At 40.1% G+C, this 23,202-nt stretch overlaps 1 protein-coding gene across 1 annotated transcript in view; it reads left to right on the plus strand.

Annotated features, from left to right (window-relative positions):
- TANC2 (tetratricopeptide repeat, ankyrin repeat and coiled-coil containing 2) overlaps window positions 1-23,202 on the plus strand; it is a 280,763-nt gene that overhangs the window by 227,644 nt on the left and 29,917 nt on the right. The window contains exons 13-15 of the mRNA XM_040989463.1: window positions 2,904-3,511; window positions 15,898-16,006; window positions 22,674-22,796. Of these exons, the coding sequence (XP_040845397.1) occupies window positions 2,904-3,511; window positions 15,898-16,006; window positions 22,674-22,796 (840 nt within the window). The remainder of the gene's footprint in view (window positions 1-2,903; window positions 3,512-15,897; window positions 16,007-22,673; window positions 22,797-23,202) is intronic.

Genomic DNA, 23,202 nt, shown 5'->3' on the forward strand with positions numbered 1-23,202 from the left:
AATCTGACGAAGTTTTAAGTCCAGTTCCTTTCATGATGACTCAGAACCTCAACCATATCCTAGAGCATTTGTAAGAATAATTTCTGTTTTAAGAGTTAGAAATGTCAACTCGAGAGTGCTTTCTCTGTGTGTAACTCTCCGATTCCTATCCCCATTGCTCTGGATAAGGATTACTAAAACGTCCCTTAAAATAAAAAAAGAAATTCCATTTTTCTAGACTTTTTCCTGAGGACAGCAATGCAAAGAAAGTCTGAACTGTTATTTTTGATCATTTAATCTTGTGCACTGTCCAGTTCGGTCTGTTGCCTGGAGTCAGATTTTCTGGTTCCTCCATCTGCTTCTATTGAGCAACTCTTCCATGGCATGAAAGTGAGCTTTATTCTGTAAATGCCCTCTTCTGCTAGTGCCAGGATTGGGGCTTCCTACTGAATGCACTACAACCAGGAGATACTTTTTTTTAATTGCCTTCTGTGTTCATCCACTGATCACTGAATGGCCCAGAACGAGACCCAGCAATATGGAGCTGAGCCTCTAGAAACACATGGGCTAACGATGAGTGAGTCCGCATTCCCATTGGTATCTCCCATTCTTTACTTACTCACAGTTGATTTGAAGCAGTGCACTCTTTTTTCAAGCCACCCCCTCTTTTCATGAATATTAAAATAACATGCATTCTAACCATCTCATTATTTTGATGCTATACCCTTACAATGCACATAATGTGCACAAAGTTGCTTTTTTCCCCTTTCCCAGGCTTTTATTGTTATGCTTCTATGTTGACCAATTAGAAACTATATTCCTAATGATTGAATACTATGTTTCTAATCCTGTAATCTCAAAATAATTTGAATTTTAAAAATGTGAGTGAGTCAACATAAATATATGTTTACAACTAAAAATTGCCTACCCTGTTATTACTGGCCGGTAACTTAATTGTTACCAATGAAGAATGACCAGAAGAAATGTCTAGGAACACAATTGCTGGCTACTTTTATTGAATGAATGCTTCCTTCATACATAGTTTCACATAATGCTATGTGTAGTCTCAGAAGAAATTTTGAGCTTGGATAGAAAAAGTAACTTGATTTTTTTACCAACACCAAGGAACAGAAAAAAATACAATACATATTAACTACGAAGTCCCTAGTTTTTTATCTTAATGAGCAGAGACCTATAGTAATTTTTTTCAGATACTTCATTTATTTCAACTAAGAATTTTTAAAATTTTTCCTTTGGCTATGACAGCAGAATAATTCATAGATTTATAAGGCATGTATCCCCGTTTTTTAACATACATATTTTCCACGAATGTGTTTGGAATATATCAGACACTGTTTTGTGAGCTACACTATTCCTGCCCCCATAAAAGCCTGAATTCCAATAAGGAAACAAATAAATAAAAAATTAAACATATGCTAAGATTGCAAGTATGTTAAGTGGAAGTATGTTAGACTGCAATGATAATAATAAAAGCCACGTCAAGTTGTCGTATGAGGGATATGTTAAAGGAGAGTCAGAAAGACGTGATGGTCTGAATGTGGATATAAGCAAAAGAGAAGCATTCAGATGAAGCCTGGGCTTTTTGGTGAGCAAAGGGGTGAACACTCTTTCAAGAGAAAGAAAAGGGTCATCAATAATTCTGAAGATTTGGCAGTAAAGCAGGAGGTCATGCTGTTTATTGAAACAATAAAAACTTTGTAGAAGGGGAAGAATTCAGTAGCTCTGATCTGGTCACCTGGTTCATCTGAAACATCTGCCTGTCAATATTAAATAGGCGAAGACAGAAGATGGGAACTCTGGGCAGATGACTAAGCTGGAAGGAAACTTAGACATCATCCACCTGGAGATGATACTTAGAACCCTGGGACTAAAACTGCCCAAGGGAATGAGAAAGAGCAGAGCAGAGATCAGAGCCCTGAGGGGGCTGGGAAATGAATGCAGAGGCAACAGCAAAGGGTAGGTAAGCTTGACTGGTGTGCTGAGGGGGAAAAAAAAAACAAAGGAAAGGTGGAAGAAAGATGCAGGAAGGTCTCACCAGCTTTGTCATACACTGCTGAGAGACTAAGGAAGATGAAAATTGAAACTTGATTATTGAATTTGCCAAGATGACGCTTACTGATCACCTTGACAAGAAGCTTTCAGTGAAGTGATAGGTTGGAACAAATGGAGACAAGAAGGTGAAGGGGGGAGGAATTAGTAAAGCAAACTTCTGTGAAATCTTACTGAAAATGAGAAGACTCAAGCGGGGCGGTAGCTGCAAGAAGAGTTGAAGATTTTGTGTATGTCTCTAGCCCAACTGAGAAGAAAAAAGTGAATGAGGAGGAGAGTACTTCATGAGCGAGTTCCATCAGTAGGTGAGATGGATGGAATCAGCAGTTATCCCAAAGCCTGCCACCTCTCCCTGGTACGTGTTCTGAGCAAGAGCACCAAGAGGTTAAGCTTCCTGCTTAGTGTTCCTCAAGCACGAGAGCCCGAGGCTTCTGTGCAAACGCAGGAGTGTTGTCAGGAGAGGTAGGAGCCACGTTTTTGGATGGCATGATTGGAATCCTTCAGTACTTCTCATACCAACCTGGCATCCTGCCATAGTGTTCATGCAGAGAAGAATGTGTGTATTCACACAGCATTTCATTTTCTATACAAATCTTTAGAATATTGTCTGAGAAGTCATTCCTAAAATGGCCTTTACAAAGACCCATTCAAAATAATAATCTCGAGTCTCAATATTGGAATAACTTGTATCTTTCCTGTGCAATTAAATCATTTTAATCTGTGGCTACTAATACTTGATCATGTTCTCCTCCTTGACCCTTCAGAGGTTAAGGATGAATCTGTGGACCTCATAGTGTATCACAGGAGTTAGGGAAAACTGAAGGTCTCTCTGTCTTTCTCTCCATCTGTTTTAGGAAATTACCAAGCTGCTGCCTTTCCATAGGATTTTTTTGGATCGACTAGAAGAAAATGAAGCCATAGACCAGGACCTGCAGGCTTATATCCTGCACCGGATACACAGCAGCTCAGAGATCCAGAATAACATTTCACTTAATGGCAAAATGGATAATACCACATTTGGCAAACTGAGTTCTCATCTCAAGACCCTAAGTCAAGGTTCCTACCTGTACCTGAAACTCACGTTTGACCTCATAGAGAAAGGCTACCTAGTGCTAAAGAGCTCCAGCTACAAAGTAGTTCCTGTTTCACTCTCCGAAGTGTATTTACTCCAGTGCAATATGAAGTTCCCTACGCAGTCTTCCTTCGACCGGGTGATGCCTCTCCTGAATGTGGCGGTGGCCTCTTTGCACCCGCTGACCGATGAGCACATCTTCCAGGCCATTAACGCTGGCAGCATTGAAGGCACGCTGGAGTGGGAGGATTTCCAGCAGAGAATGGAGAACCTCTCCATGTTCCTGATCAAGCGCAGAGACATGACCCGTATGTTTGTGCATCCTTCTTTCCGAGAATGGCTTATCTGGAGAGAAGAAGGAGAGAAAACCAAATTTCTCTGTGATCCCAGGTAAGCCATAGATCTGTGCTCTATTTTGTATGCATTTTGTATGGGTTTTGAAAAAGTGAGATGCACTGCTCACCGAGAATTCTACCGAGGAGACGGTGTCTGTTTCTTCTCAAGGCAAGGTTACGATGAAGGTGACTGGTTTGTTCTCAGTGTTACTCCCCAAGACTCAGTGTATGCATAGAGATTTAGAAAGCAGCACTGTAACCCTGTGTTTTGCTAAATACTTACAGATCCCATTAGAGAACACAGGCTATCATTTAGCCCATGGAACAGACCTCTGATATGTCTCAGATAGGGAAAAAAGAACTAACCTATTATTTATTTCTGTGACTTGGAATCATTTAAACTTTTCTTGCTTGTTTATGTTGTTTGTTTTTGTTTTTTTCTAATAGATTTATTTATTTAAATATTTATTTCAAAGCCAGAGTTAACAACAAAAAAAGGGGGGGAGAGGGGAGAGAGAAACACAGAGAGATCTTCCATCTCCCCAAATTGTTACAACAGCAAGAGCTGGACCAGTCTAAAGTCAGGAATCAAGAAGTCTTTCCAGGTCTCTCATGTGGGTCCAGTGGCCCAAGGACCTCCATCACTTTCCCAAGCATGTTAGCAGGGAATTGAAACAGAAGCTATGCAACCAGAACTCAAACCAGAACCCACATATCAGTGCCACAGGCAGTGACTTTATCCACTACTTTTTGCCTCTGTACAGCTTATTGTAATTGATTTAAAATTTTTTATTTGTTTAATTTATTTGGCAGACAAAGTCACAGAGAGAAAAGACAAAGAAAAATAGAGGGGAGAGAGAGAAACACACACATACACCCTTCACCATGGCCAACATAACTAATTTAGCTCAATACTCTGTCACAATCAACTTGAACCTGATTTGATGATTTTTCTCATCAAACCAGAGTGGATGTAAAATTGCTTCCCATTCTGTTGGGTTGGCATCCTCATGGAGGTGTGCTGCCTGTTACGCACCATCCTTTTGAAGAAATTCTTTTAATGTAGTTGTTGTTTTTAAGAGCAGGTATATTACTGATTTCCACCAGCAACAGAGCTGGCAAATGCAGAGCTTATTCTGGCTTATAAAGAAGATAGGCCAAGTTTGACTACGATTCATCAGAAAGACAGGAAAGAGACTCATCAGAAAGACTCATCATCCCTGGTCCTGCTGGGATTTTCTTACCTCTGCAGCCAGTGCTCTTCACCATATTCCTATAGCAGAGAAAGCTGTGTCCGTGGGTCTGCTGCCCAGCCTACATCATGCAGATTCGTTAAAAAATTAGTTCCATATTCCATGGTATAGATGGACCATGTAGTAAACTTTGTGATACTTTCCCTGGGAGGGAAACTTTTTTTAAAAAAAAAAAAAAAGGCTACATGGAAAGAGCATGAACTTCTGAGTTAAATTACCTGCATATAAATCTTACCAATTCTAGGATCTTTGGAAAAAGTTACATAATGCTTCTGAGACTTACTTTTTGTTTTTTGGTTTTTTTCCACCTTTCTCTTAGAGTTGTTGATACTAAAGTAGGGTCGTGTAGTATAGTGCCTAGAGTAGTACACATATAAAAAAGCATTCTGGCTATGCTTTTTATATCCTCCCTCCCTCCCTGCCCCCATGCAGAAATAGACTCTACAGATATGCCTTAAGTAGATCCTGTGGCCAAACAGGTTAACAGTCACTGTCGTACACTGTTAGTGTTACTGGACACAAGATTTAGCAGGCGAAAACTAGCTCTCATATCAATTGCTTGGCATTCCCAAGAGGATTTCACTAAACAGTAGTTCCCTTTTTATCTATTAGGTATACACTCCAAGAACCCTAGTAAATGCTTGAAACCCTGGATAGTGTCAGACCCTTTGTGTATTATTTTTTCTTATACATACTAGAGAATGTCGAGCAGTTCATCAAAGTAGAATTAAAAGATAAGCTTATTTTGGCATAAAAAATTTGAAGCATGGACATTGTGGCAAGCAGGTTAATCTGCCACTTGCTATGCCCATACCCCACATTAGAATGCCAAAGTCCTGACTAACCCATTTCCAACTCAGGTTCCTGCTGATGTTCTGGGAAGGGAATGATGAAGGCCAAACACTTGGGTCCCTGTTGCCCATGTGGAAAACCTAAGTGACTCTCTTTCTTTGTGCATGTGTCCTTCTGTTTTTCTCACTTTGCCTTTCAAAAAAGTGAATCTGTGTATATGTGAAATCTTCAACAAGTTCATAAAAACATGTATTTTGAAAAAAAAATACAGGTATCATTGTTTTAAAAGATTTGTTTATTTATTTGAAAGACAAAACGAGAGAAAGGGAGAGAAAGAATCTTATTTGCTGGTTCACTCCCCCAGTGGTCACAATAGCCAAGGCTAGGCCAAGCCAGTCGGGAACCAGGTGCTTCATCCAGGTCTCCCACATGGTTGCAGTGGCCCAAGAAGGTGAGTCATCCTCTGATGCTTTCCTGCATGCATCAGTAGGGAACTGGACTAGAAGTAGAGCAGCTGTGATCTGAACCGTCACTCATATGCAATGTCAGCACTATAGACAGCAGCTTCAAACGCTGTACCACATCACCAGCCCCACTGATCTCAAGGTTTTTGTACCCAAAAAAGCTCACTGTTTACTTTCATTTTTAAATTTATTTCATTTATTTGAATGGCAGTTGCAGAAAGAGACAGTCGGAAATAGGAGTGTTTATTCATTCGAAGCATAACAACAACAGCTGATAGACTGGGTTAGGAAGAGCAAGTCTCCCACCTTCAAATGCTGTGGAGCCTGTTACCTGGCGACTGAACAGCAAGGTGGCCGGGCCAGGTGGTGGGAGGTGAGGATCATCACATTTTGCTTAATAGCAAGTAAAATTATAGACAGGACTAGAGTTATCAAAGATGCTGCCTTAGATTTTATTTCATTTGGGATTCAGCCTACTTCTTGGCACTGGCTGGCACCAACCTTGTTACCAAGGTGCTAATCTCAAGAGCCTTTAGCTCCCTGGGTCAGTGAGGTGGAAAGTCACTAAACATTTAATGCTATTGCAAAGTCCAACTTGGCCTTTCAGAGGAAGCGGCTGCAGTTGCTTTCTACTTCACGCAGATCTGATTACTGATCATCTAGTCAAGGTTTTTCATTGTGACCTTCAGCTTCCACTTCTTGTGCCTTGTCCCCTCCCCCACCTTTTTTTATTATTTTTAAGTTTAAAAAAAATTATTAATTTATTTACTTGAAAGGCAGGGAGGGACAGAAAGAGATTTCTCTGCCACTCTCATCACATTCAGTCCTCAAATACCTGCAGTAGTTAGGCTGGGCCAGACCAAAGCCAGTAGCTGGGAACGTCATTCAGGTCTGCCCTGTGTGTGACAGGGATCCAGCTGCACGAGCCATCAGCTGCTGCATCCAGAGTCTGCATTAGCAGGAACCTGGACTGAGGAGAGCAGGGACTCAATCCCAGGAGCTCAGTGGGCTTGCTAAGCAAGCAGCATCTTCACTATGCAGAACACCTGCTTCCCCCTTTGCCCCTTTTCTCTTGCAAGCATCTAATATTTTTTAGTAGATTAGGGGAGACAACTTAATGCCCTAACCATACCAGATGACACAGTGCCTGAGTATCTTTGTATCAGGACTGCTTTCAGAAACAATACAATATGTTTATTACTTCTAGTCCATTTTCCTGGATTTTCCACATATTCAGTTGCTTACTACAAACCTATTGACCTTATTAGAGAATTAGACATAGATGTAAATATTCTACTGATGCCAAAAAGTAGATATTTGTCAGAAATAGACCGCCCAAGAAGGCAGCTTCTGCCTGTGCTAAACAGAGTCCGTCATCTGACATTGGCAATGGAGAGGAAATAACTACAAACTACAGCTGAGGATGAGTTTTGTTTATTTTAATAGCAGACTCCCTGTTCTAGAATCTAGACATGGAACTGACATACTGGGAAGAATGACTCAGTGCTACAGACATATGATTGTCACAGAAAGAAATTAGTTATAGTCTTGATTTAGTAACAGGTGGAGTATGTGTGCTCACCACCTTGAAAGTTGAGTATCACTTAAATTTTTTTTTTTTTTTTTTAGTTATTTCAGAGAGAGCACCACCATCTGCTTATTTACTCCACATTTGCCCCACACAGTGATTCTGGGTTAAGCCAAAACCAGGACCTGGGGATTTAATCCAGCTGGGTCTCTGATGTGGGAGCAGGAACCCAATTACTTGAGCTATCACCTGCTGCCTCCCAGCGTCCACATTAGCAGAACTGGGTATTGCATCCAGTACTCTAATATGGAACACAACCTATTAGTGTCTTGGATAGTGGAAATTTGGGACTAATGGAGGGGAGAGTTGGGGGCCACCAGCCCTTTGGTGCTGCTTAATGTTTCTACCGAGCTCAGGCCAGCAGCCCCCTCTGCTTTTTTCTGTGTCCTCATTATCTCAGTTCTGTGGTTTACAACCTCCCCTTCCCTAAGAGAAGCTCTCAGATCAGCCCTTTAAGATTTTGGTGGAGATTAGAAAACTCAGCTGCTTTATTTTTTAAATGTCTGGATAAAGTACAGGAAATTTGTTGTGAGTTTTATGTGAATATTGAACTGATATCATCTAATGAGGTTTGACCTAGTTTTCTAAGCTAAGGATAGCATGTCTGGAGTGAACATTTTGTAGAGCAGTTATCACTCGGCGTGCCTGAGTCCCGAATCAGAGTGCCTGGGTTTGAGTCCCAGCTCCTCCACTTCTATCTAGCCCAGCTTCCTGATGATTTGCAGCCCAAGAGGCATCAGATGCTGGCTCAAGGGTTGGGGTCTTTACCACTCCAGAACAGAGTTCCAGCTCCTGGCTTTGACCTGACCCAACCCAGCTGGTGGAAGTATTTTAGGAGTAAAGTAGCAGATGAAAGATACTCATTCTCTCTGTATGTCTCTTTCTGTTGCTCTCCCTTTCAAATAATTAATAATCTTGGGAGGAAAACTCTTCCTCAAGCCCAGTTAAAATTAACAATTACATGTTGTTACTGTCATAAAAATGTAGGGGAAATTAACTGTCAATACAAATATAGAAAATTAGTTCTGTTTATAAGATGCACAGTATCATTTTATGACTTGACGAGCATTAATGCTTAGCATTTATTCATGCATGAAACATTTAAGCAGAAGAGCCAATTTAAGAAGACACAAAAGAGACTTGTATTGTGTGTTGTCTGATTTTTCCACAAGAATGTAATCCTTTTTATACCTGAATATATGTTAAGAGCCTTTTTAAGGTAGGCATATTAAGTATAGCAAATATGATTAAAGCAGGTTATCTAAATGCTCAAAATGGAGAAGTAAGGAGGCAAATGATTAGAGAAATCTTGGGTAGAGAGGACCACAGGAAGTAGTGGCTAACCTGCTTTCCTGTTAGTGAGCTTCTGAAGCAACACTAATGGAATCAAAAGATAAACGTCCCACAGGTTTTCTTAGGTTGTTCGGCCAAGACTGAAGGCACAGGATCAGGAGACATTGTCAGCTTGGTGGGACCTGTCAGCATGTCATCTTCCTTGTGAATAGAGCAGTTCACTCAGTCATCTCCAGATACTTTCAGAAACAGATCTCCACGTGTGGTTAAAATCAACAATAACAGCCTTCTATCCTCGTAACCGTAGGAACTTGTGGCTTTGGGACATACATTTACCGCAGCCATCAGCGTATCCACTTGGTTCTGCCACCCAAATTTTACTTGTAATTATCCATTATTTCCATCTCTACTAGCCAAGCATTGGGATTTCACATTGTTTACTTCAGCCTCCCTTTTGTCCTTCTCCAATCGATGCTCTTCCACCAGCCAGAATAAATTTTTTTAACCTGTTTGTTTATTTCAAAACATTACAGAGTGGGAGGGAGAGACAGAGAGATCTTCCTCTCCACTGGTTCACTCTCCAGATGGTCACAATGGGCAGCTGTGGGCCAGGCCAGGTCCAGAAGCCAGGAACTTCCTGAGTCAGCACTTGGGTCATCCTGCTTCTCCCAGGCCACCAGTGGAGAGCTGGGTCAAAAGTAGAGCAGCAAAGCAGGCAGAACTCAGCCCAGCGCTCGTACAAAATACCAGCATCACGGGCAGTGGCTCTAGGCACTATACCACAACACCAGCCACAGAGTGGGGTTTTGTTTTTTGTTTTTTGTTTTTTTTTTTTTTCGTACAAACCAAGCCATGCAACTTTCTCCTGAAAACTTCATCAATAGTTTTTTTTTCTTGTGACTAAAAAACAACTTTCTTCAAAACCCTGTATTTACAGAGGTGGTTTTACCTACATCTCTAAATTCAGTCTTTTTTTCTCCCTTTTATTCACATTTCCCTAGCAGACCCTAGAACTTGGTCTTTCGCATTTAGCAGTGCTCGCCATCTGGAGCTCAATTCCAGGCTCACCGTGGAGCAAGAGCTCTCCTCCTTCAGATCTCAGCTTAAATGTCACCTCCACAGGCAGCCTTTTCCTTGCCTCCTCGTCTAAGGAAGGACTTCGGTTGGAATTTTGATCGTAGAAGCTTATTTCTTTCTAACAACTCATCATTTAGTTGTTTATAAACCACTTTCCGTCCAGAACTCAAAAGAACACTTTTTCTTCTTCATCTTCCTGATGATTCCCAGTAGCTAACTGTAGATTTGTAAGGATAAATTAATGAGTGAATAAAGAGTACTAAGTGATGCTGATTTTAAGCTTACAACTTAAAATGTTTTATAAAATATTATAATTCAATAATAGTATCATTCACTCTTACTTTCTGCTGTACCTTGGCAGTAAGTAAAGAAATCGTTTCATCAAAGATATAATGAATGTTCATTGAGTAATATATTCACGGCTCTGTGTTAAGCACCACAGTGGAGACAAATGTAAGATAGATCTGTCTACCGGGGCTGGCAGGTTAGTGGTTTGAACAGGCATTTTCTATGGCTGTAATGCAATCCAGAGTATTGTGCTAGAGGTGTGTACAAAGAGCTGAGAAGCATGCAAGAGGGGCGGAGGAGTGATAAATCCTGCTATGCCTGCTGGTGGTGTTTCGACCACAGCAGTTCGTGGGAGTCTTAACTCTTCTGCCTTTTGAAGCCAGGCCAACTGCCCACATTGTCAGCACAGAGAAGAAATGTGCATTTTCTAGGAACAGTGATACATTATAGAACAAGAGTGGTAAGAAAACAGGAAGCAGGATGGGAGAAAAGAGCAAAGTTTAACAAAGAAATAGAGTACGTCACTCATTTCTACACAAGTGGGAATTATAATATTCTACTAGGTATAATTTACTTTCATCAGGCTTTTATATTTCCACTTTGAACGTGAAGCAGTGCCTGAAGATGAGCAGAAATACATCTTGAACTTAGCTTCTAAGAGAAAACTGTGAAAACTCTGAGGCAGTTGCTGAATATGGAAGAAAGAGGGTTTTTTTTTTTTGCAAAGATCTGTAGATATCATTTGCTAAGAGTGGATTGCAATAAACAGACTATAAGCCACGAAAGTTTAACTGTAGGCAGAATTTATTAAGAAGATTTATTTATTTTTATTAGAAAGGCAGATTTACAGAGAGAAGAAGATACAGCGAGAAAGATCTTTTGTCCACTGGTTCACTCCCCAAAGCTGCAACTGCCAAAGCTGAGCCAATCCAAAGCCAGGAGCTTTTCCTGGGTCTCCCATGTGGGAGTCAGGTCCTAAGGCTTTCAGCCGTTTCCACTGCTTTCCCAAGCCACAATCAAGGAGCTAAATGGGAAGTAGAGCAACTGAGAAATGGAACTGCGTCCATATTGGATCCTGGTGCACACAAGGCAAGGATTTAGCTACTGAGCCATAGTGCTGGGCTGAGACAAAATATTTAACATGGCGAGAAGATGATCAGGATTGTTAATCTGCCAGAATCCTTTGGTTACAGAAGCCAAATATTGCATGTTTTCTTTGGTTTGTGATAACTAATATAGAGAGTATATGAGGGAAATAGACATCTTGGAACTTGATTATTATCTATAGCTGTTGCCCATATGCCTGTTAAACAGAGCTCTTTCTATTTTTAATTTCTTGATCTCTGAAGTTAGTGGAAAATTATATTCATGATTATAAAGTGAATTTAAATAGGTTATAAAAAGGGTTTTTTAAAAGTGGGAAGGATAAGAGGGAGAAGGAAGGATCACTGTAGTCTTAGAATTTTATTATGAACTACTTGTAATTTGCTCACTTTACAATAATAAAAAATTGAAGAAAAATGGGCCAGTGTTACGGTGCATTGAATTAAGCCACCATTTGCAACACCATCATTCCATAAAGGGTGCCAGTTCAGGTTCTACTTCCAATCCAGTGCCCTGCTAATGTACCTTGGAAAGCAACACAAGATGGCCCTAATAATTGGGCCTCTACCTAAATAGGACACTTAGATGGAGTTCTAGCCTCCTGGCTTTAGCCTGGCCCAGACATGGCTGTTGTGGCCATTTGGAAAGTAAACCAGTATATGGAAAATCTCTTTCTCTCCTGTGTTCAGTGTGACCCAGGACTATTGCCCCTGGGTGTTGTGGCATAGTGGTTTAAGCTGTCGTCTCTGACATTTACCTCCCATAAAGGCACCATTCATGTTCTGGTTGTTCCACTTCCAGTCCAGCTCCCTGTTAATCATCTGAGAAAAGCAGCAAAAATGACCCAAACCCTTGGGTCCCTGTCCCCATTTGGGGACTCAGAAGAAGCTCCTGGCTCCCATCTTGGCATGGCCCAGCATTGCCTGAGGTGGCTATGCGGGAAGTGAACCAGCAGATGGAGCCTCTCTCTGTGTGTCTCTCCTTCCCTCTCTATAACTTTCAAAATAAGTAAATAAACCTTTAAATTGATCAGCCAATAAAAATTTTTTGCTACCAAATCAACTAAACACAAGAGTAGAGCTTTCAGTGGAAAATTTCAGCAAGTAAAATCAATATCCTGAAGAATTGCTTGAAGAATATAATAGGATTGAAACCTGACTTTCCCAGTACCATCCTGAAGACAAGGCACAATAAAAGCCATGGCAAACAAGAAGTGGAAGTGACCCCGCCAATTCAGAGTAAACATTGAGGTGTCACAACTCAATGTTGCTGCTCAATGTCCTGCTTCTACAACTCCATCATCCTATATAGGTGCCAGTCTGAGTCATAGCTGTTCCACTTCCAATCCAGCTTCCTGCTAATGTGCCTGAAAAAGCATCTGAAGATGGTTCAAGTCCTTGGGCTCCTGCTCCCCTGTGAGACCCAGATGAAGTGCTGGCTCTGCCTCCTGGTTTCAGCCTGGCCTAGCACTGGCTGTTGTAGTCAAAAGTAGACATCAGTAGAAATAAAACTCAAGGATTTGGGGCTGAATTTTAAACATGTGTCTCTAATGTATATTATTAGGATAGACCAGGGCCTAGCAGTGGAGAGCATGGAAAGAAAGTTTTTTGAAATTCTGCAGGTAAGAAAGTATAAAGAGAGAAACAATTACAAAGTTTTATGCCCAAGTGACTGAAAATATTTCTACAATTAAGGAAGTCTCAAGTAGATTTGTTTTGCAGGGGAAACTCTAACTTCAAAAGATAAGTTTCACTTGACAGCTATAGAGATAGGGACGTCGTGCAGACAGTGAGAGAAGCAAAACTAAATTTTGGTGCTGAGATGTCGTGGTAAAGTCATTCACACTGAGTCAAAGCTAGGAGACTAGATGAGAATTCCCCCAAGAAACAAAAGTAAGTGAAAGATAAGATACAGAAGTTACCTCACTGATGGAAATGGGAAAAGTACCAGAATAATGTCATGATGTCAGAGTTTCAAAAAGGGAGATAGTAGGGTCTAATGTTGGGAGAGAAAATGAGAGAAACAAAAAGAACCAAAACCATTTTCTTGGCCACTTAAGAGGCTATTAGTAGCCTTAGAGCATCCTAGCTGTAGAAGTCAGAATGAGATTTAGAACTAAATAAATGATAAGAAAAATCCAAATACAAGCAAGTATGGTATAACACATTCAGTCCGCAGGTCAGCCAGTAGTGGCACTGTGTTGTACCCAGGGAGTAAGACAGAGACGCAAAAGCCAACATTAGAATTTAAATTGTTACGATGCTTTGTATCTTAAGCACCAGAAGCTTTGATGCAATAAACTGATCAGAACACTTCTTTCATCATAATTACAACATGCCTGGACTCAGAAAGACGAATCAGTGATGATTTATCTTGCCCTCAACCTATTGTTTTCTGTTTTGCCTTGGTGCCTGATCAACAGCAACCACAAAACTAGGCATTGTTACCTCCAGCTGGATGAAATGCAGACTTTTACCAGGATTTCTAGGTTATGGAATTAAAAATGGAGATACTAGGGGAAAGTCACCTTGTGTCTGACTGAAAAGGCATTTCCTTGCGAGGCAGGCACAAGCTTCTTGCCTTAATTCTAATCACGGATTTCCATGAATTGTCTAAAGTGGGTAGGGAACATCCCGACTGCAGGTGGATGAGGCCCACAAAACTGTATGATCTGGCCCTGCCTGGGCAACTGCAGGTGGAACTTGAAAATCAATAATTCTATAGAAAGCTAACTGTTGAGTTGATAATTTTTTGTGGCCCACAAATTATGTTATCAATATCCAGCTGGCCTTTGATAGAAAACAGATTTCCCACCCCTGGCAAAGCAAAGACTATGTCAGAGCCTTACTGAAATAGAATCTCTCTAAGATGATATCTTTCAATTAAACCTGACTGATTAGCCTGTGTTCAATATGGAAGAAAATTACCCAGTGAGACATTTGGGCTTTCTTCCAAGGAAGCATCACCTGCCAAAATTCACTTGCTGCCTTTCCACTGATTTGATTAATTCATCAGGCTTGAAACTTCATTTTTCTATTCTGTTGTACTTTTTTTTAATTTTCATTTTAAATTTTGAATCTTATGGTACAATTCAGTGTAGTCAATTGTCTAGATATGTCGAACACTTCCATTGGCAGTCCATCTTTTATTTGGAAGTAGGGATGCATGCTGCATTGTGTCTTCACATCTGGATATGCTAGTCTCCATTACCCCATCACTATACATTCCAATTTGCATGATGGTTTCCTTATATTAGAACATATGATATTTGTCTTTTGGGGATTGACTTGTTTCACTTAGCATAATGGTCTCGAGTTGGGACCATCTAGTTGCAAATGTTATACTTTCATTCTTTTTTACGGCTGAGTAATATTCCATGGAGTAGTAAACAAAGAGTAGAAGATCTAGTCTCCAGTGACATAAAGCAGTCTACCAACTTGGTAGGCTATAGGAAGACAGTTCCAAGTATCTACAGTCTTAAAGGCTATGGCAAATATGGTGGTTCAAAGATAATTCTACGTCTTTTCTTTAGTGTCTGATTTTTCTTCTACCAATTTTATTGACCATTTTTTGTATCCAATAGGTAGTATTAGGCATTATGGAAAATGTAAGTAATTCATATAATAACTCTAATGAACTAAATAAAAAGATATATGTTACTTCATATGATGAGGTGTCCAAAATTAGGGCAGGTGCAGTGAGGACTCAGGTTCTGCAGTGCTACAGTTCTTCCCACCCAGCTCTCCTGCTGGCTTAATCCTCAGACCCGCCAACCACATTACGTGAGTTGAGGCAGTTCTGGACATTGTAGGCAGATAAGACAATACTTATAAACAGGGGGGAAAAGAGCGTTTCTTTCTTTTGGTAAACAGTAGGAGATACAAGAGAATGTGTGCCATGAGGAAACTCAACCTAGCATCATAAACACTATATTAGAGGCATATCTGATTTATACTGATGGCATTCCACTCAGTTGGAGGGAGAGGATAGAGGCGTAACAGAAATAATCGGAGAAGACTGAGCTTTAGGAAGAGATTGTCAATCTAGTTTGGGACATGTTGAGGTTGAAGTACTATGGAATATCAAAATGAAGAAATAGGCTGAGAAATTTGGATAGGGAAAAACATGTAACATAAAGGTGGTGATGACTCTGAGAATGGCTGTGCTTGATCCAGAGAGAAAATAGAATGGGTCCAGGAAAGAGATCCCTGAAGAACACTGACATTTAAGCGTGAGTGAGGAGATGCTGAGACAGAAAATAAAATGAAAGTCTTTCAGTGGCATCTGTGTGTGGGATGGGTGATAGCCGACTAGACAAGACCGTTCTGGATATTCTTCTATGTGGTTTGTGTAAAAGACTGGTAAGCGCTGGGAACTTTTCAATACTGCCTTGCCCAGGAGCAGGCACTCTCCCCAGGAACTTGGTTGAGTGAGACAATGTTGCTGGAAGTATGACTGCATCTGAGCAGACCCCCATCCAAAGCAGAATTAAGGCTTTACAACAGTTTACAATGAAACTGACACACTCTCTCTCTCTCTCTCTTTCTCTCTCTCTCTCTCTCCCTCTCCCTCTGTCTTGCAGGAGTGGCCACACCTTGCTTGCCTTTTGGTTTTCCCGTCAAGAGGGAAAACTAAACCGACAACAGACTATTGAACTGGGACATCACATCCTCAAAGCACACATTTTCAAGGTAATTAAAGAGGTTGGAATCTTCTTCCACCTCTAGCAAAATTTTCCTTAATACTGTGTTTGAAACTACTACTATTTCAGTGTAGTGTGCTTTCTGAAAATATTTTGCTACAAAGTTGATTCATCTCCTAAGGTTTTGTCCTGTTTTTCCCCAAAAAGTACACTACCCATCTCACAATTTGACAAATTGTTGGCTTCCTGAGAATGTATTTGTGTAATGATTTAGATAAGACGCCTATACATTTAATATGCATGAGCCCTGTGTATGGTCTCCTCAAGACCGTCATATTGTAACAATCTACTTAGGTTTTGATGATACCTTTAAAAACATCACTAAAAGCATTTACTGTTTCCATTTTCTTATCATTGTTTTTAGTGAAGATTTTAATATTCCTGGTGCTGTGATTTCAAAAGTTGTTTCTTTTTTCTAAAGCTGTTTATCTGCAGCTAACAGTAGCCTTCCTTAAAACTACTCCTCCCAACCTTTCTTCAAATTGTAATTCCAATAGTTTTGAAATTTTTAACTTCCCTTTCCCAACCTTCATAAGACTGAAATGGATGACCTAGGGAAGGACATGTCCTTCATCTGTGAATCATGTGTTGAGTGTTTTCTAAGACATTAAAGTAGATCATAGGGATACAAACAAAAACATAGACCCCCTATATTAAGGAGTTTATAGTGCAGATAGCGTGTTTTGGATTAACACACAAAAGCAGAATGAGAAATCATTGTTCTAACTTTTCTAGCCCGTAGTTTACACTGGCACTGATAGGTCCAGTCCCTATAATCTCTTCAAGAGGTTTTTTTTTTCTGACTCAGAATTTTTATATAGAAATAACTTAATTTTCTGCATCAAACTTCCCATGAAATGCTGTGAAGGCAATCACTGGTATGGTGCCACCAGCTATGCCACTGTCTGTGACACTGGCATCATATAATGGAGCACTAGTTTGAGTACCAACTGCTTTGCTTCTGACCCACTTCCCTGCTAATGTGCCTGGGAAAGCAGCAGAAGATGGTTCCTGTGCATCTGCCAGTCGCATGGCACAACTCTGGCCATTGTGGCCATTTGGATAGCAAATAAGGGGAGGAAGGTGTCTCTCCCTCTCTCTGTCACTCTGCCTTTTAAGTAATTAAAATAAATCTTTTTAAAATAAACAATAAAGCAATTTGAGAGAATGATGGCATTAAAGGCACCTCCAAAAGCTACCATGGTAACCAGAAAAGGCTGTTCAATAAACAGAAATGAAATCTGAGTGACAAGTCCTTTATTTGAAACATAATTGTCTTGTCTAACAGATCATCTTATCAAAAATGACCTTATCCAGTGATCTCACTGTTAGAGCAAAGTGAAGACAAACTAATGGCCAAGATACTGCATCCTGGATTCAAGCTGACCAGGAAGTATCTGCCACTTCATAAAGTCCAAGAACTATGTTACATGAAAAAACCTAGCCTGAGCATGAATGTGTTGGCGTTGCCCTCTGCCTAGGATCAGATACAAAGACAGAGTTGATGTGTATCTTTGCTGTACCATTAAATAAACACTTCACGGGGCCAACACTGTGTAGCAGGTAAAGCTGCCAGCTATGGTACTCGCATCCCATATAGCTGGTCCTGGTTGCTCCACTTTCAATTCATCTCCTTGCTAATGTGACTGGGAAAGCAGCAAGGAATACCTCCTTCTCTCTGTAAATCTACCATTCCAATTTTTAAAAAATGTAAATCTTTTTTTTAAAAGGATTTATTTATTTTTATTGCAAAGTCAGATATACAGAGAGGAGGAGAGACAGAGGGGAAGATCGCCATCCACTGATTCAGTCCCCAGGTGACCGCAACAGCTGGAGCTGAGCCAATCCAAAGTCAGGAGCCAGGAGCTTCTTCTAGGTCTCCCACATGGGTGCAAGGTCCCAAGGCTTTGGGCCGTCCTTGACTGCTTTCCCAGGCCACAAGCAGGGAACTGAATGGGAAATTGGGCTGCCGAGACTAGAACCGGCACCCATATGGGATCCTGGCGCGTTCAAGGTGAGGACTTAAGCTGCTAGGCCACCACGCTGGACCCCAAAAAATAAATAAATCTTTATAAACAGACACCACATATGAAAAAGACCACAAAAGCTTCATTTGACCAACTAACTTTATTCAGTTGCTGGAGACCTGCGTTTAAGCCTTACACTCCTGTCATTGGCCCAGTTCTGTCTTACACTGATGTAGACAACAAAGTTGCCTAAGAGAGAAGACTAAGTGGGTGTGCAGTTTAGGCCATCAGCACGCTGGGATACAACATGGGGTGATGACGTGACTACAGACTGAAGAGTGAAGAGTTCCACTACAGTTTTCCTGTTGCTGTAATTACTGCATCCTGTAAGCACAGCTATTAATAGGCATTAACTGCTTCCAGACCACAGAATTCTCAGTCCTCATCAGCCAAGGGTTGTAACAAAGCAGGCTGACTTCAGGATGATTAGCAGTTCTGCTTAGCACTTCCCATTTGCAGTGCCATACAGTCAGATTTAAACTTGTTTCCACAATATGGAAATAATAGCCTTACCCACTTTCCTATAGCCCTTAAACCTTTTTACCCTAATTAACTGTGTAAAGATTGTCCAAAATATAATAAAAAAAAAATAAAAATAAATAAACTTGTTTCCAATTGAATTCAACTTTTCATTCATGGAAAATGTAGTCATGTAGAACATTCAAGAAGCTAGAGAGTCTACAATTCTGGATATGTAGAGACTTTTAAATTTTGCTTTTAGCAGATTTATTGACATATGTACTGTAAAATTAACCCATTTTCACTTATATGTCAGTGGTTTTTAGTGTATTTACAGTTGCGCAACTGTCATTACCATATATCCATCCTCATAAAAACTAAACAGGCCCAGTTTAAGTCACTTCTCTATTTTCTTTCTTTTCTTTTTAAAGATTTGTTTACTTATTTGACAGGGCAACAACAGAGAGGCAGAGACAGAGAAAGATCTGTCCACTGTTTAATTTCCCCAAATAGCCACCCACTGCCAGGCTAGGTGAGAGCCACGTGGCTGGCAGGGGCCCAAGCACTTGGGCCATTGTCTGCTGCTCTCTCAGGTACATCAGCCATTGAGCTGAATCAGAAGTAGAGTGAATAGCAAGGACTCAAACCAGTGCTTATATGGAAGGACAGCCTCACAGACAGCTGCTTAACATGCCGCACCACATCATCAGCTCCCTCAGTCTATCAGATAGATGGATAGATAGATACTCTATGGGTATTTTCTGCACATTTCACATAAATAGAATCTTATAATGTAATCTTTTATACCTTAGTTCTTTAATTATGTTTTCAGGGTCTATTATTATTATAGCACATACTCATTCTTTACTTCCTTTATTGCCAAATACTTTTCCTTTAGGAGATACCATATTTTGCTTATTCACAGTTGGACACTTGGGCTTTTGCACTTTATAATGTTGTGAATAATACTACTATGAGCATTAGCATACATTAATTATTAAAATAAAATTACTTAAAAGTGAGTAACTCAGTTTAATTTAATACATTCACAATGTTAGGGTGAGGTTTGTATTTATGCCTAACCTTTAAATTCCCTTGAGCATATGTACCTAGAAATAAAATTGCTGGAGCAGAATAATAACTGAATGTTTAACATTTTGAGGAATTGCCAGTCTGTTTTCCAAAGTGGCTTACACCATTTGACAGTCCCAGCAGTAATGCATGAAGGTTCTGATTTCTTCACAGCTTTTCCAACCCTTAAAGGACACTGCCCTTCTGTTATATATATAGCCACTGTGGGAGGATATGAAGTGATATCTCATTGTGATTTTGATTCACTGTCCCTTAATGTCCCATGTTGCTAACATTACAATTTTTTCATAATCCTTCCGTTGCTATTTAGATCTTTTGCTTTAAAAATGTGGGAAAAAGTTGAGTGATGGCTAGAGGTATTTTTGTCAAGTTTATAATGCAGGATATTTTCATTGAGTTGAATCTAGAAGGGTTTTGGGGTATTCTTGTATTGTAACTAGCTCTCTTAATGGTGCTCTGATGGTATCCTTTGGATACCCAAAACTCTTGGCTGGGGAAAAGGTTTTTAAGTAAAACATCAATCCTTGAACTTTGATAAAAAGCATTGATTCATGTGCAAGTTCTGCTGCTTAACATAGTAATCTCAGTTTTTTCATCTATAAATTGGTAATAATAATCACATGATTATTATAAGGAACATAGATAGGAGATATATAGAAAAGGATACTTTATTAAATGTGTATATATACATAATATAATATGTGTATATATAAGTTATATATGTATATGTTATATAATTTATGTGTAATATAAGGTGTGTATATATAATATATATAAGGTTTTATGATCAAAATGAACTTTGATGATCTTTTAGCTGAAAGTAAGACTTAATAGTAAACATAAATTGCACATGGAAATGTCACTCTGTCTCCTTGGGCTTTCCTAGTACTTTGCATATCGATGGTTGATAACTATAAAGTCTGTTGTAACTCTGCTGTTGTAGCACACATGCAGCTGGAGACAATACAGAGATGAATGGGTGGCCCTGTAATCCAGAAAAACTTGATTTACAAAAACAGGTGGAAGGCCGGATATGGCCACTGGCCATAGTTTGTCAACCCTTTCCTACAGTGAAAGACACTATTCCCTTTGTTGATCGTGTTCTTGTACTATGACCAAACATGGCCATGTGGAACAGTCAGATAAGCACAGTGGTAATTCATTTGAGACGGGTATCTGTAGGTCGGTCACTGATGACATGTCTATAAATAACTGACTTCAGTGAAGCTCATTGAAAAAGCTCCAAAGTTAGTTTTTGCCATTATTTTCTTGACTTTAAGCAAGTTATTTAACCTTACTGTTTGCTAATCTTTAAAATGGAGGTAGTAGCATTTATCTCCCATGATGGTTTGAAGATTTAATTCATTATTACATAAAAGATGCTTGGACGAAGTGCCGAGGCCTCTCGGGGCTACCTGTGTGTTAACTACATATACACACATACAGGGTGGGGAGTACTCTGGGAAGAGAGGGGCCTGGGATAGGAAAGACACATAAGGGGGGCTTCTGCTCTAATTGTTAGATTTTACTTCTTTAAAAGACAAGCTGCTTTTAAAATTAGAGCTGCTGTTTAAAATTTTTAAAAAGAAGCTCTAAAATAAAAGAGAAGCCACTTTTATTAAAAATTGAAATAACCCAAGTATTCTATAGCATAGCAAAATTTAATAAATGTGATTCTGCTGCATGTTGGGATATACAGCTGTTAAACTTGCCTGTTGAGTTCTCTATACATAAGTCCCAGAGATTATGATTTTTTTTTCAACTTAAGAATTTATGATCTTTTTTTTTTCATAGTTTTCAGGGTTTTTTTAGTTTCTTGAACAGAGTAACATAGTTATTTCCAAGTCTGATAACTCCAAGGCGTGGAGCATCAAGAGTTAGTTTCTGCTCTTTTTTAATTGTTTGAAAGACAGAGGGAAAGAAAGAGAAAAAAAGATATTCCATCTGCTAGTTCATTCCCTGAATGCTCACCACAGCCAGAGCTGGACCAGAGTGAAACCAAGAACCGGGAACTCCATCCAAGACTCCCATGTGGACAGCAGAAACCCAAGTAATCGATCCACCATCCTCTACTGTCCCCGCCCATCAGCATGAAGCTCAATAGGAAACAGTGTAGCCAGGACACAACCTGGCTCTCCAATATGGGACACAGGCCACCAAGTAACTGTTTAACCTACTGTGTGTCAACTGCTGTCCCTTTTGTATTATTTGTGCCAATGTTCATTGATGTTTTCTTTTTTCCCATGTCCCTGAATAGTTTTGCTGTGTTCTGGTCATTACATTTCCGAATAATTTGAAACTAGGATGATATTGGCTTACCCTAGACATGATTTGTTTACTTAGTTGTTGATGATCACCTCATCCAGTTTTCAAAGACTGAGATTATTTACAATTCGGTGCATGTGAGATCCTGGCCATAGCTACTTCACCTTCATTGCAGGAATTAAGTCCTCTGTAAAAGGCAGGGTCCAATAGCAAAGGAAGTTCACCGAGACACTAATGCAGTCTTGGAACCTGTGTTACCATCCCATCTCCCTGGCCATCAGAGGTCTTTGCAGTTAACCCTGTGTCAACAAATACATACGGGGAAAAGCAGTTCCAGAGGGTCTCCCTAGCTCCACTCTGCACTTCATCTCCCCATATTTTTAAGAGGATGTTTTCAAAACTTTGTTAGACTGTTCTTAGTTTTCCATAGTGAAAATGCTTGTTCAAGTTGCCTACATCTGCCATTAGCAAAAGTAGAAGTCCACTCAAGTCCCCGTAAGCAAAATTTACAGCCTAGCATTCTGGGAACATCCAAGTTTTCTCTCAAGGTCTTAGGACATGGAAAAGCAAGTGAACAGCCCCAAAGAAAGATGTGAAATGGAGTTGTGGCTGGCGATTCTGAAACAGACCACTTAAGTCAGCGTGTTCCTGCAGGACCAGTGCAAGTTCCTTCGGGGCTGAGCTTGGCTGGACATGGACATTGTGACCATCAGACTCTGCTTGCATGCGTTGGTACAGATGCCTAGGGCCACTCACTCACCCCTGAGAGAACTTTATAATTGGGCTAATGATATCACTGTCTCTCTTTTTCAGGGTTTGAGTAAAAAAGTTGGAGTGTCATCTTCCATTCTCCAAGGCCTCTGGATCTCCTACAGCACAGAAGGCCTTTCCATGGCGTTGGCGTCTTTACGGAATCTCTACACTCCAAATATAAAAGTAAACAAAGAAACTACAGATACATTAAAAGGCTGACTGGAGAAGACAAAATGTGAAAGATACAAAATGGCTATTTATTTGATCTTCAGCTTGCCTTCTGCTGTCTCCTACTGACTAATCTTTTACTGATAATTTACTGTATTTTAAATTAGTGTATATTATTTTGTGAAGCAAAGGCTAACCCTGTTGTCCTTCTACCTTCTATGAGCTGACTAACAGGGGTCCTGCTGGCTCCAGAGAAGGGACTGGTCTCAGGAGCTTTTGTTTTGGTGGGGACTTGCTAGAGACTTTGTTCAGGACATTTGCTCTTGCCAATAAGAAGTTTCTATGAAGGAAACATTTTACATTCCTTTCCAAAGGCAAAGAACAAATGAAGAATACAGAATAAGGCAGTTACTGAGTGTTA

This window comes from Ochotona curzoniae, unplaced genomic scaffold (assembly GCF_017591425.1).
Source record: "Ochotona curzoniae isolate NIBS_2020 unplaced genomic scaffold, NIBS_Ocur_1.0 contig_523, whole genome shotgun sequence".
Classification (NCBI taxonomy): Eukaryota; Metazoa; Chordata; class Mammalia; order Lagomorpha; family Ochotonidae; genus Ochotona; species Ochotona curzoniae.